The following is a 16321-nucleotide window of genomic DNA, read 5'->3' as shown; positions in this document are numbered from 1 at the left end:
AAGAACTACTATTTTTAATGCCTATTATTTGCTAGTCATAATAGTATGCATTTTATGTCCTTTACCTCATTGAATTCTTTCATCAATTACATACATGTAAGGGATCTGACTTTCGAAGGAATACTCGAAAATATTATATTGTCTATAATCACAGGTAAATGATAGAACTGTGATTTTTGGCTCAGATTGTTCTGATTTGTTCAGAACAATTGTACAGATTTGTTCTCCAAATGTGTACTCTTTTTGCTATTGTAAATTTTGTGTTTACATGTATGTATATATATATTTATATACACACAGACACACATGTATTTGTGTACATAATATGTGTATATATGTATTTCACTATTAGATTTATTTTCATAAATATTTATTTTTCTATATCCAGTTTTATTTGAACATTATCTCACTTTAGCTTTTCATATTTCTCTTTAGTTTTCTTTTATAAATTTGGCCTATAATACACATAGCTCTCATTGTTTAATAATATTTTAATTCCAAGTACTTTGAAATGGTCCTGTAACAGTAAGTAAGATAAGTTTATTCATTACTGATTTATATTTCTTAGGTTTTGATGGACATGTTTGATCAGGATGACATAGGCTTGGTTTCTCTTTGTGAAGATGAACCTAGTTCTTCAGGCGAATTAAACTACTATGACCTTGTTAGAACTGAAATTGCAGAAGAAAGACAGTATCTACGGGAACTAAATATGATCATAAAAGTGTTTCGAGAAGCTTTTCTTTCTGACAGAAAGCTGTTTAAACCTTCTGTAAGTACCTTTTTGGGTTTGAAAGTCTGTCTGCCCCCAAATGTCAGATAGTAGCTTAAAAATCATAAGTAGTAACTTTATAAACTTAATGAGTATGTAAAATAAAAATATGGTTTTATATAGTACTGTGGTATTGTTTGGCTTTATTTAAATTGTTTCAGTTTTTTATTGAAATATAATTGATACACATTCCCGAATGAGTTGTAGGTATACAGCATAGTGATTCACAAGTTTTAAAGTTTATACTCCATTTGTCGTTAGTATAAGTTATTGGCTATATTCCTCATGTTGTACAATACATCCTGGTAGCCAATCTTACACTCGATAGTTTTTACCTACCACTTCCCCACCCCTATACTGCCTCTGTCCCCTACAATGGTAACCACTAGTTTGTCCTCTATATCTGTGAGTCTGCTTGTTTTTTGTTATAGTCACTAGCTTATTGTATTTTTTAGATCCCATATATAGTTGGTACTTGTCTTTCTCTGTCTAACTTAATTCACGTAGCCCTCCCAAGTCCATCCAAGTTGCTGCAAATGGCAAAATTTCATCTTTTTATGGCTGCATAGTATTCCATTGTGTATATATACCACTTCTTTATCCATTCATCTGTTGAGGGACAACTTAAGTTTCTTCCATATATTGGTAATTGTAAATAATGCTGCTGTGAACACTGGGGATATTGTGGGAGTTTTTTTTTTTTTTTGAAAGAAAGTTATCAACTTTAATCAATTGATTTCTTACAGAGCTTTGCCCCGATTTCTGTGACAAAATCATGTTGTGGGTTTTTTAGTACATGGGTTGTTACACTAATATGTTCAGTGGCAATGAAAATTAGACACAAAATTAGGGGAATTACACTGGAATAAAATCTTTCTACTGTGCAATATTTGAGATTTATAGTTATTCATTTGAAGATGGTGAAAGAAATGTATGGTCTAGAAAAGAAAGATGTACATTTTGTCCTGTCTTTTGGTAAGTACTTTAGAGTAGTATAAAATTTTAATAGTGAGACTTTTTAAGAATAAAAGTTTATGCAGAATGTCTCATAAACAAAGGCAGAGCAGCAGAGTTCTACTCTGCCGGGTAGGAATGGGATGAATTATGATGGGGATCCAGGAGAGTCTTGTCCATGTTTTTCTAACCTGTGTAGTTTTCTAAGGCATCTATCTAGACAGATGCTGTGTTTGTTTGTTTAGATTTCTTTTTCTTTCCTTCCTTTCTTATATGATCTATTTTCCCTTGGATGTCTGAGTGTCTTTCACTTTAAATTCTTAGCTTTTCTCTTACCTCCTGACTTCCTCTCCCAAATAACTATTGTGTGTGTAAGTGTATGTGTTCAGTCCCTAAATTGTGTCCGATTCTTTTTAACCCCATGGACTGCAGCACACCAGGCTTCTCTGTCCTTCATGATCTCCCCGAGTTTGTTCAAACCCATGTCCATCCAGTTGGTGATGCCATCCAACCCTCTCATCCTCTCTCGTCCCCTTTCCTCCTGCCCTCAATCTTTCCCAGCATCAGAATCTTTTCCCATGAGTTGGTTCTTTACATCAGGTGGCCAAAGTATTGGAGCTTCAGCATCAGTCCTTCCAATGAATATTCAGGGTTGATTTCTTTTAGGATTGACTGGTTTAACCTCCTTGCTGTCCAAGGGACTCTCAAGAGTCTTCTCCAGCACCACAATTCAAACCCATCAATTTTTTGGTGCTCAGCCTTCTTTATGGTCCAACCCTCACATCTGCACACGACTACTGGAAAATTCAGAGCTTTGATTATATGAACCTTTGTCGGCAAAGGGATGTCTTTTCTTTTTAATATGCTGTCTAGGTTTGTCATAACTTTCTTGCCAAGGAGCAGGTCTTTTAATTTCATGCTAGAGTCACTGTCCACAGTGATTTTGGAGCCCTAGAAAATAGTCTGTCACTGTTTGTATTTTTTCTCCATCTATTTGTCATGAAGTAATGGGACTGAATGCTATGATCTTCATTTTTTGAATGTTGAATTTTAAGCCAGCTTTTTCACTCTCCTCTCTCACCTTCATCAAGAGACTCTTAGTTCCTCTTCACTTTCTGCCATTAGGGTGGTATCATCTGCGTATCTGAGGTTATTAATGAAAATGTAAGATGTTTTAATTGGCTTTTATCCTTTTTTTTAAAAATGCATGTTTAGTTTAACATTTGATAATAATTTCTACTGGACACACTGCCTTAAGTAGTTAACATTTTTATGTTTTTCAAAGTACTGTCCTATTTTGTGTGACCCTTAAAAATTCTCTGAGATAGGTAGGACAGGTATTATCACCTCAACTTTACTGGTGAGGAAATAGACACAAAATAGTTATGACATGATAAGTTACTTACGGAGGTTGAACTTGATTCTTTTATACCACAATTGGGTTTTACCTAAAGTGGATGAAGAATTAAAAACTTAATAAATGCTGTTAGCTAATAATAATTGCTGGAACTATTATCCTCTTTACCTTTTGTTCATCCCATCAGTTTTCATTCCTCAAGAATTAATTTTTATGGTTCTTTTTTCACTGAATTTGTGCTGATTTGACAGAAAATTTTCATTAAATACTCAAGAGTCAAGAGAAAGAGGGAATCCCTTTATCTCTATATTATATTTTTTCAACATAGATGAGACTGTAAACTTTTGAAATAAAGACCATCTAAGATCAGAGCATAGAATTCAATAATATTTGATAAAAGAATTAATGACTGTTAATCTTAATTTACTCCTTTGGGGTTTACCCCTAGCCCTATGTCTTCAGAAAACTCATATTTGTGGAAGGCCTAATATATACCAGGAGCATTTTGTAGAAATCATCTCATTTCATTCTCTTAAAAACCTTATGAGGTAGGTCTTAACGTACCAGCTGTGTGACCCTGGACAAATTACATAATTGCTCTGTGCCTCTGTTTTCTCATTCGTAAAATGAAGATGATGATAGTAGCTAATCTGTTATGAACTTACATGTCAGGTACTTATAATAGTGCCTGGAACATAGTAAGTGACCAAGAAATGTTAGCTGTTATTATTGTCCTAATCCAGAGTCATTCACCTAGCAAGTAGTGGGACAAGGATCCAAACTCAAGTCTGTTAGGTTCCTTAATCCATGTTTCCATTACCAGATGCAGAATGAATACTAGTTGGCTATAACCTGGATAATCAGTCACGTGGTCTTCTTGTTTCCAGAGTATTTAACATGTTTTAACCCAGATAAAGTTCACTCTGAAGAGCTTGACTGAAATCTTTAATTCCTCCTCAAATTTAAGAGACAGGTCACATATTGTGGAACTACTTTGTGTCTCAGTTAGGAGTCAGATCTTCATTTTGATCCCAGCTTTTGTCATTAACCAACTCTGAGACTTTGATCAAGACTTTTAGCACCTACCCAATTTAAAAATACTCGAATGCCCGAATTCTTCATTTAAAAAGTTGCTTAGAATCATCCACTATATGAGATTTACAGCACATTTACTGGAAAATATAGATTCTATACAGTTTTGGTCAATAATTCTAAATCTAATCCAAAAGATTCATTTCCCTTCCTTATTCATGATTGACTTTGGTATGATTCGGAATATATTTTATGTCTTGAAATATACTGGTATGCGATTGGATGAAAATATACCCTTAGCACTTATATTACTTATATTTAATAATTCTCTAATGAAATTTTCAACCTGACATGTCTTAACCTTCCTTTTTTTTTTTTTTTTTTAGGATATTGAAAAGATTTTCAGTAACATTTTAGATATACATGAATTGACTGTGAAACTTTTAGGTTTAATTGAAGACACAGTTGAAATGACTGATGAAAGTAGCCCTCATCCCTTAGCTGGCAGCTGTTTTGAAGATCTGGCAGAGGTAAATTTACAAAACTGTTTTCCTTTTAAAGTCCTAAGTGCTGTATTTCTTTGTGAAAATTAGAAGACACTGCTGGCTGCTGTAAAAAATGCTTAAGATTTAACCAGTAGCAAACTAAAATTACATCGTCTTTATAGTGGCATTTTATGGTGTATTTATGCTAATATTTATATCAAAAGCTGATAGACTAGTAATGTTTAAGACCTTTCTTTTTTTGATGGCAAGTGCACTTAAGGAGGAAAGAAAAGAAATTTTATTGATCATTGCTTTTATTGACCATAGAAATTTTATTGACCAAGCTAAAAGTTTAACTTTTGTGGATTTTAGTCTTAATTTCCAAAAATGAAAAAGGAAATTTATATATTTTTTCTCAAAGTGAAAATCATATTTTTGTACTTCAAATGATTATAAAATTAACATAACTCATTTTAAAAATGTTCAGAAAAATGTAGGTAAGTATAAGACAAAAATCACTGTTTTGCAAAACCTAGAGATTGTCTTTATAAGATTTATTTATCCTTGTGAATATTTGTCTACATGTTTAAACAAACCTATGTGTAGTTACAAAAATAGGATCTTACTATTTTACAACCTGCTTTTTTTCACTCAACATCAGGAACATTTTCCATGTTAATAAATATACTTTATAGCTTTTAAAATCTGAAAGTACCATGTACTGTGGAGATACTATTCAAATTATCTGTTATTGTTAAGCATGTAGGTTGTCTTAGTTCTTTTTTGTTATTATAAACAACACTATAACAAACATTTATATAATGCCTTTATAATCCATTAATTATTTTAAGATGCAGTCCTAGAAGTAGAATTATGGTACATTTTAAGAACTTTGAAGCATTTTTCCAAATTTACTTCCAGATAAGTTCCAGTATATGCAGGCCCTCTTTTTTCCCCATATTTTCAGACCTGGTTGTTATCCCATTAAATTTTGCTAGTCTAGTGAGAGAAAAACAGTATTTCATTATTCTTTAATGATGTTGAACATCTTTTCATATTCATTGGTTAGTTTTATTTCTTTTGGAAAACAGATGTTAAAAGTTCTTTCTTTAGTTATCATGTAAATTTCATAATTTTATAATCTCTTTAATTTTTGTGAAAATATGCATCACTTTTATTACATCCATTGTGTAGACAATGGAACTGCTAGTATAGAAATACTCAGTTACTGATGCCTAACCAAGATACTTAGGCTTGCTCTTATTAGAAAGCTTTTTTAATATTGTGATATCTTAGAATATTACTTTATAATCTGGTTGCTTGTACTCTTAAAGATATCATGAGTCAAAAACTTGTATTCAAAAATGTATTTTCTAATTTTTATGGTAAAACATAATTTGCCGTTTTAGCAATTTTAAGTGTACAATTTAAGGGATAAATGAAACTCATAGTAATATGTTATCATTATAACTATCCATTTCTGAAACCTTTTAATCATCCTGAATAGAAACTCTGTACTCATTAAGTAATAATCCTTATTCTCTCCCACACAAACGCTGGTAACCTTTAATCTATTTCTGTCTTTATGAACTTGCTGATTCTAGATATTTGATAAAGGTAGAATTATTACAATGTTCTCCTTTGCATATTTCACTTAGCATAATGTTTTCAAGGTTCATCCATGTAATAGCATGTTATCAGAATTCCTTCTCTATGACTGAATAATGTTCCCCTGTGTGTATATACCACATTTTGTTTATCCATTTATTTGTTGATAGACCCTTGCGCTTTTTCCACTTTTTGGCTATTGTGAATAATGCTACAGTAAAACATTGGCATATGAGTATCTGAGTCACTTTTTTTTTTGGTTCTTTTGGGTATATACCTAGGAGTAGAATTGCTGGTCATATCATAGTTCTTTGTTTAGCTTTTTGAGGAATTGTCAAACTTATCCACAGGGGCTATACCATTTTGCATTCCAAGTGTCAGTGGACAAAGGTTGTAGTGTCTCTGCATCCTTGACAGCACTTGTTATTTTCTGGAAAACATACTGTATTTTTAACATATGAAAATGAAATAAGTCTTAGTTCTAACTAAACTTTGCAGATATTGATTATTATAAAATAATAGGAATTTTAAAAAATATAAACATGGACAAAATATGGGCAGTTTCTGTTTTGTTATTTTACTGTATGTTAGTCTTTGGTTTCTTTTTCTAATTTTGAAAAAATGTGGTATAAAACAGGGGAAGTATCACTTCTTGCTTCTTTTGAAAATATCCTCAGTGTAAACTGCTTTTAGTCTCAGTTCATTTCAGTTCAGTGGCTCAGTCGTGTCTGACTCTTTGCGACCCCATGGACTGCAGCATGCTAGGCAGGCTTCCTTGTCCTTCACTAACTCCTGGAGCTTGCTCAAACTCTCGTCTGTAGAGTTGGTGATGCCATCCAACCATCTAGACTTTTAGCCTAGGTAAACCTAATTGATGGAGAAGGCAATGGCAACCCACACCAGTACTCTTGCCAGGAAAATCCCATGGATGGAGGAGCCTGGTAGGCTGCAGTCCATGGGGTCGCTAGGAGTCAGACATAACTGAGTGACTTCACTTTCACTTTTCACTTTCATGCATTAGAGAAGGACATGGCAACCCACTCCAGTGTTCTTGCCTGGAGAATCCCAGGGACGGGAGCCTGGTGGGCTGCCGTCTATGGGGTCACACAGAGTCTGACACGACTGAAGTGACTTAGCAGCAGCAGCAAACCTAACTGAAATTTCAAATCCCAGCCTTATTTTACTAATAATACAATTTTTGTTTAGCTGGGATAAATATGCATATGCATTTAATAGTTTGATACTTGTGATCACAAGTCAGTGACCTATTTTAAGACTAGCAGCTTCTTGTCATCTATTACTTAAAGTCATTACTTACATTTTTAAAAAATTTCCAAGTTATAGTCCATAGTTATTATTTGTCCCCAGAATAAAAAAAATGTTCTGAAACCTAATGGAGGGCTTAACTAAAAATTTGCCATTAAATAATCTGTGCCATGATAGTAGAAAAGATTTTCTTTTAAACCTAACATATTTTTCTTTTTTTTAAAAAAAAAAATAGGAGCAAGCATTTGATCCTTATGAAACATTATCCCAGGATATTCTTTCACCAAAGTTTAATGAAAATTTTAGTAAGTTGATGGCCAGACCTGCAGTGGCTCTACACTTTCAGGTAAACTTAAATTGAATGCTGTTTTTTTAATAAAGAAACTAAAGGAATATTTTACCAGTCCTTCAAAATCTGTTAATTGTAAAACTGTTGTAGGTTGTCTTTTGTTTTCTGTCTTGAGTTCTTTCAATTTGTCCTTAATGTGGAAATCTTTTATAGAATACCATCACAAATACTGTGTGACTAGAAAAATCTGGTACACTCTAGATCTGAGATGTAGAGATGGTGGTGGAGAGCTATTTCAGGATCTGTTTCCCTACGAGAGAGAGAACTGAAATAATAAAGAGTGGAGAATATCCTCATGTATACTCATACTATTTTCCGATTAGGGCTATCATTTAAAGGAGATAGGTATATTAATGGAGATTATGCAAGTTAATTGGTTCTGTAATGCAGTTAGATAAAATGAGAGTAAGTGGAGAGAGACAAAATTACATTTTACTCTGCTAACACTTAATGAAGGTTAGATTGGCATCGATGATCCTTGACTACTTACTGCTGTAGAAGCTTCCTGCATTTAGACAGGCTTTTCTCCCTTAGCATAAGAATATGGTCAAATCTGTATTGTCCTAAAACAAGTGAATAAATGCACAAATTTTTGTCACTGTTACTCTTACCCCTTTTGTTTTTTTCCCATTTGTAGCCAATTATATTTTGATCATTCTCTATCAGACTGCCACCACCTGTGCTCTAACCAGGCTCTAACACTAAAACCTGCCCTGGACAATGAACTTAACCACCGAATCTTGTGGTTATTTTGATCTCATGTTTATGTCTGTAGTATTTATGAATATTCCTCTTGCTCTTTTTTACTTCTGTGATACTGCTGTTACATAGTTTTCATCTTCTCTGGTTTCCTCTTCTCAGTTTCCTTAGTTGCAGGTGTTACCCATCTTCTTATATCAGCTCCTGCTGTTCTGTTCCTTTGTGCTGTCCTTGAGGACTTTATCCATACCCTTTGCTTCCATCTGTATGCTGGTGACTTCCTTATTTGTATTTTTAACCCATAGCTTTCTTTTGAACACTGGATGTGTGTGTGTATATACACCTTCATATAACCAGCAACCTTTTGAACTAATTCACTTGAATATCCCACAAGGACTTCAAATATAAATAAATAAAACTGAACGTATTGTCTTCTCCCTGCCTCCTTTACTGTGAATTCCCATTATCATCTATTCCTCAAAAACTTGTCAATTTGGAATAAAACTTACACTTAATTCTCAAAATTTACTTAATTGAAGAAATAATTTTTAAGTTAAATCTTAGATATTCATATAAACCATAAATTAAGCATTAGTTAAATGGAGTAGTATGCTTATAAGATCTTTGGCATACTCATTAAAAGTACAACAATTGTTTCATCCTTATTTTATTAGTTATTCTTACTACTGCTGCTGCTCCTAGGTCGCTTCAGTCATGTCTGACTCTTTGTGACTCCATAAACTATAAATAGCCCACCAGACTCTGTTCGTGGGATTCTCCAGGCAGGAATACTGGAGTGGGTTGCCATGCCCTCCTCCAGGGGATCTTCCCGACCCAGGGATCAAACCCACGTCTTTTATGTCTCCTGCATTTGCAGGCAGGTTCTTTACCACTAGTGCTGTCTGGGAAGCACCCAGTAATTCTTACTATGAGATTTTAATGTTTCTAACCCAATTATTTAAGCTGTTATTCCAGATACTCAGTGAAATTCAGAGTTAGATAATACCCCTTTTCAGGCCAGACTCACTTGTACCTTATTAACGTAAAACAAATTTTTCATTTGTAAGATGAAAAAGTAATGCTTTATTAAAAAACACAACAAAACTTTAGAAGATGTAGGCACACTGTAAGAATATGAGTTTTGGAGTCAGAACTTCTGGCTTTGAGCCAATTATCTTACCTTGAATAAATCACTTAATCTCTGAGAATCAGTTTACTTATTTGTAAAATGATAATGATAATGTACATCTCTATGGTTATGAAAATTAAACAGGAATACACTAAGCACATTTGGCACATACTACACATGCAAACATTAGTGTATATTGTCTTTACAGGCCCCCTTACACTATAAACATACATTGCATTAATATTTTAGAATACACTTTAGTAGCCATTTCAGTGCTAATTAACCATGTAAATGACAGTTTTGTAGACTAAATTTAAAGTTTCATCTTGCTTCCAGTTAAAGCATTGCATATAAAATACATAAACCTATATCCAGCATAATTTATATCACTGTCTTAATTAAATGATAAAAGAAATTAATCTCTGCATATTCTGGTAAAAGCCTGTTGAACAAATTATAGTTTACTTCAGTTAACAATAGGTGAGAATTATGGATATGTTTACCTATGAGGATATATTTTAAAAACAGCATCTTGAACTTTTTCTTCACATTGTGTATTGCTTCTGTCTGTATTTACCTGATGAGGAGATATACCACTTTAAATAAATATATGACATTTAAAATCAACATGAGTGACTTTTAAATGCCTCATAAATTTTAGAAAATCATTTATTCTGCAGACTATTAGTTTTCAAAACTGGGATATACCTGCTGCTGCTGCTGCTGCTGATTTTCCAGGTGATACAAGGGTACAGGGGGCTTCCCTGGTGCCTCAGCAGTAAAGAATCCACCTGCAATGCAGGAGATGTGAGTTTGGTCCCCAGGTCTGGAAGATCCTCTGGGGGAAGGAAATGGCAACCTACTCCAGTATTTTTGCTTGGGAAATCCCACGAACAGAGAAGCCTAGCTGGCTACAGTCCATGGAATTGCAAAAGAGTCGGACACAGCTTAGCAAAAACAACTTAGACTAAACAACAAAAACTTACCAGTACAGGTATCTTGAAGAGAATTAGTTTCTAATCTTATTTATGTTTTTGCATTCTCTTCCAATTTTTCCTACACGTTACTTATTATCCTATGGAGTTTCCTATCATGCATTAATCCAAGGTGTAAAAATCTCCAGGGTACCAATCAGAAAAAAAAAAAGATTTCTCCTGAAGAAGAGTTTATTGTTATTGTTGTTGTTCAGTCATCAAGTTGTGTCCTGTTCTTTGTAACCCCATGGACTGCAGTCTACCAGGCTTCCCTGTCCCTCACCATCTCCCAGAGTTTGCCCAAGTTCATCTCCAACGAATTGGTGATACCATCCAACCATCTCATCCTCTGTTACCCTCTTCTCCTTCTGCCTTCAATGTTTCCCAGCATCAGGGTCTTTCCCAATGAGTTAGCTGTTCGCATCAGGTGGCCAGCTTCAGCATCAGTCCTTCCAAGGAGTATTCAGGGTTGATTTCCTTTAACATTGACTGGTTTGATCTCCTTACTTTCCATGGGACTCTCAGGAGTCTTCTCCAGCACCACAGTTTGAAAGCATCAGTTCTTCAGAGCTCAGCCTTCTTTTTTGTCCAGCTCTCCCATCTGTACATCCGTACCAGGAAGACCATAGCCTTGATTATACAGACCTTTATCGGCAAAGTGATGTCTGTTTTCTAACACTCTGTCTAGGTTTGCCATAGCTTTCCTGCCAAGAAGCAGTCGTCTTCTGATTTCATGGCTGCGGTCACCATCTGCAGTGATTTTAGAGTGCAAGAAAAGGAAATCTGTCACTGCTTCCACCTCTTTCCCTCCTGTTTACCATAAAGTGATGGGACCAGATGTCATCATCTTAGTTTTTTTGAGTTTTAAGCCAGCTTTTTCACTCTTCTCTTTCACCCTCATCAAGAGGCTCTTTAGTTCCTCTTCACTTTCTGCCATTAGAGTAGTGTCACCTGCCATATCTGAGGTTGTTGGTATTTCTCTCAGCAATCTTGATTCCAGAGCTTGTAGCTCATCCAGCCCAGCCTTTCACATGACATGCTTTTCATGTAAGTTAAATAACAGGGTGAAATAAACAGCCTTATCATACTCCTTTCTCAATCCTGAACCAGTCAGTTGTTCCATACAGGGATTTAACTATTGCTTCTTGACCCACATACAGGTTTCTCAGGAAACAGGTAAGATGGTCTGGTATTCCCATCTCTTTAAGAGTGTTTCACAGTTTGTTATGATCCATGCAGTCAAAGGCTTTATCATAGTTAATGAAACAGAGGTCGATGTTTTTCTGAAATTCCCTTGCTTTCTCTATGATTCAGCAAATGTTGGTAATTTGTACTCTAGTTCCTGTGCCTTTCCTAAACCCACCTTGAACTTCTGAAAGTTCTTGGTTCATGTACTGCTGAAGCCTAGCTTGGAGGATTTTGAGCATAACCTTACTAGCATGGGAGATGAGTGCAATTGTCTGGTGGTTTGAGCATTCTTTAGTACTGCCCTTCTTTGGAGTTGGGATAAGGATTGACCTTTTCCAGTCCTGTGGCCACTTCTGAGTTTTCCAAATTTGCTAACATATTGAATGCAGCACTTTAATAGTATCATCTTTTAGGATTTTAAATAGCTCCGCAGGAATTCCATCACCGCCACTGGCTTTATTGGCAGCAGTGCTTCCTAAGGCCCATTTGACTTCACACTCCAGAATGTTTGGCTCTAAGTGAGAGACGACAGCATCATGGTTGTCTGGGTGATTAGTATCTTTTTTGTATGGTTTTTCTGTGTATTCTTTCCATCTCTTCTTGATCTCTTCTGTTTCTATTAGGCCTTTATCATTTCTGTCCTCTACTGTGCCCATCTTTGGATATTAATATTTCCAACTTTCTTGAAGAGATCTCTTGTCTTTTCTGTTGTTTTCCTCTGTTTCTTTGCATTGTTCATTGAAGAAGGCCTTTTCTCTCCTTGCTGTTCTCTGGGACTCTGCATTAGTTGGGTGTACCTGTCCCTTTTTCCCTTGCTTTGCACTTCTTTCTTCAGCTATTTGTAAAGCCTCCTCAGAAAACCACTTTGTATTCTTGCATTTCTTTTTCTTTGGTTTTGTTCACTGCCTCCTGTAGAATATTAAGGACCTCTGTCCATAGTTGTTCAGGCATTCTGTTTACTAGATCTAATCAATTCAGTTCAGTCGCTCAGTTGTGTCCAACTCTTGGCGACACCAAGAACTGCAGCATGCCAGGCTTCCCTGTCCAGCACCAACTCCCAGAGCCTACTCAAACTCATGTCTATCACATTGGTGATGCCATCCAACCATCTCATCCTTTGTCGTCCCCTTCTCCTCTCGCCTTCCATCTTTCCTAGCATCAGGGTCTTTTCCAATGAGTCAGTTCTTTGTGTCAGGTGGCCCAGGTATTGGAGTTTCAGCTTCAGCATCTGTCCTTCCAGTGAACACCCAGGACTGATCTCCTTTAGGATGGACAGGTTGGATCTCCTTGCAGTCCAAGGGACTCTCAAGAGTCTTCTCCAATGCCACAGTTCAAAAGCATCTATTCTTCAGCGCTCTGCTTTCTTTATAGTCCAACTCTCATATCCATACATGACCACTGGAAAAACCATAGCTTTGAATAGATGGACCTTTGTTGGTAAAGTAATGTCTCTGCTTTCTAATATGCTGTCTAGGTTGGTCATGGCTTTTCTTCCAGGGAGCAAGTGTCTTTTAATTTCATGGCTGCAGTCACAATCTTCAGTGATTTTGGAGCCCCCCCAAAATAAAGTCTGTCCCTGTTTCCATTGTTTCCCCATCTATTTGCCATGAAGTGATGGGACCAGACACCATGATCTTAGTTTTCTGAATGTTGAGTTTTAAACCAACTTTTTCACTTCCTCTTTAAATTTCATCAAGAGGTTCTTTAGTTCTTCTTTGCTTTCTGCCATAAGGGTGGTATCATCTGCGTATCTGAGGTTACTGATATTTCTCCCGGCAATCTTGATTCCAGCTTGTGCTTCATCCAGCCCGGCATTTCACATGATGTATTCTGTATATAAGTTGAATAAACAGGGTAACAATATACAGCCTTGATGTACTCCTTTTCCAGTTTGGAACCAGTCTGTTGTTCCATGTCCAGTTCTAACTGTTGCTTCTTGACCTGCGTACAGATTTCTCAGGAGGCAGGTAAAGTGGTCTGATAATCCCATCTCTTTCAGAGTTTTCCACAGTTTGTTGTAATCCAGTCAAAGGCTTTGGCTTTGTCAATAAAGCAAAAGTAAGTGTTTTTCTGGAATTCTCTTGCTTTTTTGATGATCCAACGGATGTTGACAATTTGATCTCTGGTTCCTCTGCCTTTTCTAAATCCAGCTTGAACATCTGGAAGTTCACAGTTCACATACTGTTGAAGCCTGGCTTGGAGAATTTTGAGCATTACTTTGCTAGCGTGTGAGATGAGTACAGTTGTGTGGTACAGTTTGAACATTCTTTGGCATTGCTTTTCTTTGGGATTGGAATGAAAACTGACCTTTTCCAGTCCTGTGGCCACTACTGAGTTTTCCAGATTTCCTGGCATATTGAGTGCAGCACTTTCACAGCATCATCTTTCAGGATTTGAAATAGCTCAACTGGAATTCTATCACCTCTGCTAGGTTTGTTCGTAGCGATGCTTCCTAAGGCCCACTTGACTTCACATTATAGGATGTCTGGCTTTAGGTGAGTGATCACACCATAGTGGTTATCTGGGTCATGAAGATCTTTTCTGTATAGTTCTTCTGTGTATTCTTGCCACCTCTTCTTAATATCTTCTGCATCTGTTAGGTCCATAGCATTTCTGTCCTTTATTGTGCTCATCTTTGCATGAAATGTTCCCTTGATATTTAGATCTAATACCGTGAATCTCTTTTCATTACCTCCCCTGTGTATTCATAGAGGATTTTATTTAAGTCATACCTGACTGGCCTAGTGGTTTTCTCTGCTTTCTTTAGTTTAAGCCTGAATTTTGCTATGAGGAGCTGATGATCTGAGCCACAGGCAGCTCCCGGTCTTGTTTTTGCTGACTGTATACAGCTTTTCCATTTTCCGGTACACTGTAGTCAATCTGATTTCAGTATTGACCATTTGGTGATGTCCATGTGTAAAGTGATCTCTTGTATTGTTGAAAAAGGGTGTTCACTATGACCAGTGAGTTCTCCTGGCAGAAATCTGTTAGTCTTTTTGCCCTGCTTCATTTTGTACTCCAAGGCCAAACTTGCCTGTTACTCCAGGTATCTCTTGACTTCCTACTTTTGCATTCCAATCCCTTATGATGAAAAGGACATCTGTTTTTTTTGTTAGTTCTAGGAGGTCTTCTAGGTCTTCTGATTACCTTCAGCTTCTTCGGTTTTGGTGGCTGGGGCATAGACTTGGAATGTTGAATGGTTTGCCTTAGAAACAAACTGAGATCATTCTGTTGTTTTTTAAGGTTGCAGCCAAGAACTGCATTTTGGACTCTTGTTGACTGTGATGGCTACTCCATTTCTTCTAAGGGATTCTTGCCCACAGTAGTAGATATAATGGTCATCTGAATTAAATTCACCCATTCTCATCCATTTTAATTCACTGATTCCATTATGATAAAGGAGAGGGGAGGCTTGTAAAGCTCTCATACTTGAACATGCTATGTTAGAAGCAGTTATAGTTTCTTTCAAGTGCTTCCTGTACTGAAGACTGTGGTATTAACTTGTGTATTTCAATTTAAGAGTGAAGTCAGACCTGTTGTGGAAATTTAATGTGATCTGGCTGTTTACTTTGACAGTGAAGATCGGCTGTATCAATTAAGCAGCATTTTTCTTAAGTTAAATGAGCTAAATCTGAAATGTATTTGATCGGTGTTTTGTGAAATAGGTTTAAATCACATCTGCAATGTACCACATCCCCCCAAACACATTCTTTGTAACTACTTAAAACATTTTGAGTAAAAGTGACATAGAAATCTGTGAGAAGATGTATAGCTTTTCAGCATTCCTTTATGGTATGTGGAACCCAAAACTTTTGGGGAAAAAGCTGAGAAGACCATTGTTAAAGTTATATTAGCCATGAAAGATGAAATGTATATATTTAATTAGCTGATAAATTAAAGAAAGAAAAAACTTGATTTATAGCACTTCAATTTCAATATAGAACGCTTTCATTATAGTTTTGATACATCTCTATCTTGTTTGTTTGTTTTTTTAAGTCATGCCCAAAACACAAATGAGGTTAGACTAGAGACTAGTTCCATTAAAGATATCTGTACCCTAATGTTTCTACTGTTTAGTATAAGTTGTTATTATTGTTGTTTAGTGGTGTTATTATTGTTATTGTTGTTGCTAAGTTGTGTGCAGCTGCTGGGATCCTAGCAGCTTGTGGGATCTTAGTTCTCCCACCAGAGATTGAAACCAAGGATCCAGCAGTTAAAGTGGCGAGTCCTAACCACTGGACTGCCAGAGAGTTCCCTGTATCTTGTATTCTTAAAAACTACTTCTGTTAGGCACTGCTGTTTACGTAACCTTTATATCAGAGATATACTATTTTGTCTTTTCACTTTGCAGTCCATCGCTGATGGTTTTAAAGAGGCAGTTCGTTATGTCCTTCCACGCCTTATGCTGGTGCCAGTATATCATTGTTGGCACTATTTTGAATTATTAAAGGTAAGATAAAAGTTTTCTGAACAAAAAGAAATACTTAGATTTATGAGACTTAAAAACT

The 16321-nt window shown here is 35.9% G+C and overlaps 1 protein-coding gene across 1 annotated transcript in view; it reads left to right on the top strand.

Annotated features, from left to right (window-relative positions):
* Window positions 1-16321, top strand: part of SOS2 (SOS Ras/Rho guanine nucleotide exchange factor 2) — a 105644-nt gene that overhangs the window by 40472 nt on the left and 48851 nt on the right. Inside the window, exons 5-8 of the mRNA XM_024997980.2 lie at window positions 569-772; window positions 4502-4645; window positions 7710-7820; window positions 16165-16263. Coding sequence (XP_024853748.1) covers window positions 569-772; window positions 4502-4645; window positions 7710-7820; window positions 16165-16263 — 558 coding nt within the window. The remainder of the gene's footprint in view (window positions 1-568; window positions 773-4501; window positions 4646-7709; window positions 7821-16164; window positions 16264-16321) is intronic.

Source organism: Bos taurus, chromosome 10 (genome assembly GCF_002263795.3).
Source record: "Bos taurus isolate L1 Dominette 01449 registration number 42190680 breed Hereford chromosome 10, ARS-UCD2.0, whole genome shotgun sequence".
In the NCBI taxonomy this organism is placed as follows: Eukaryota; Metazoa; Chordata; class Mammalia; order Artiodactyla; family Bovidae; genus Bos; species Bos taurus.
Note: the sequence above shows the minus strand (reverse complement) of the source record. Positions and strands in the feature narration are given on the sequence as shown.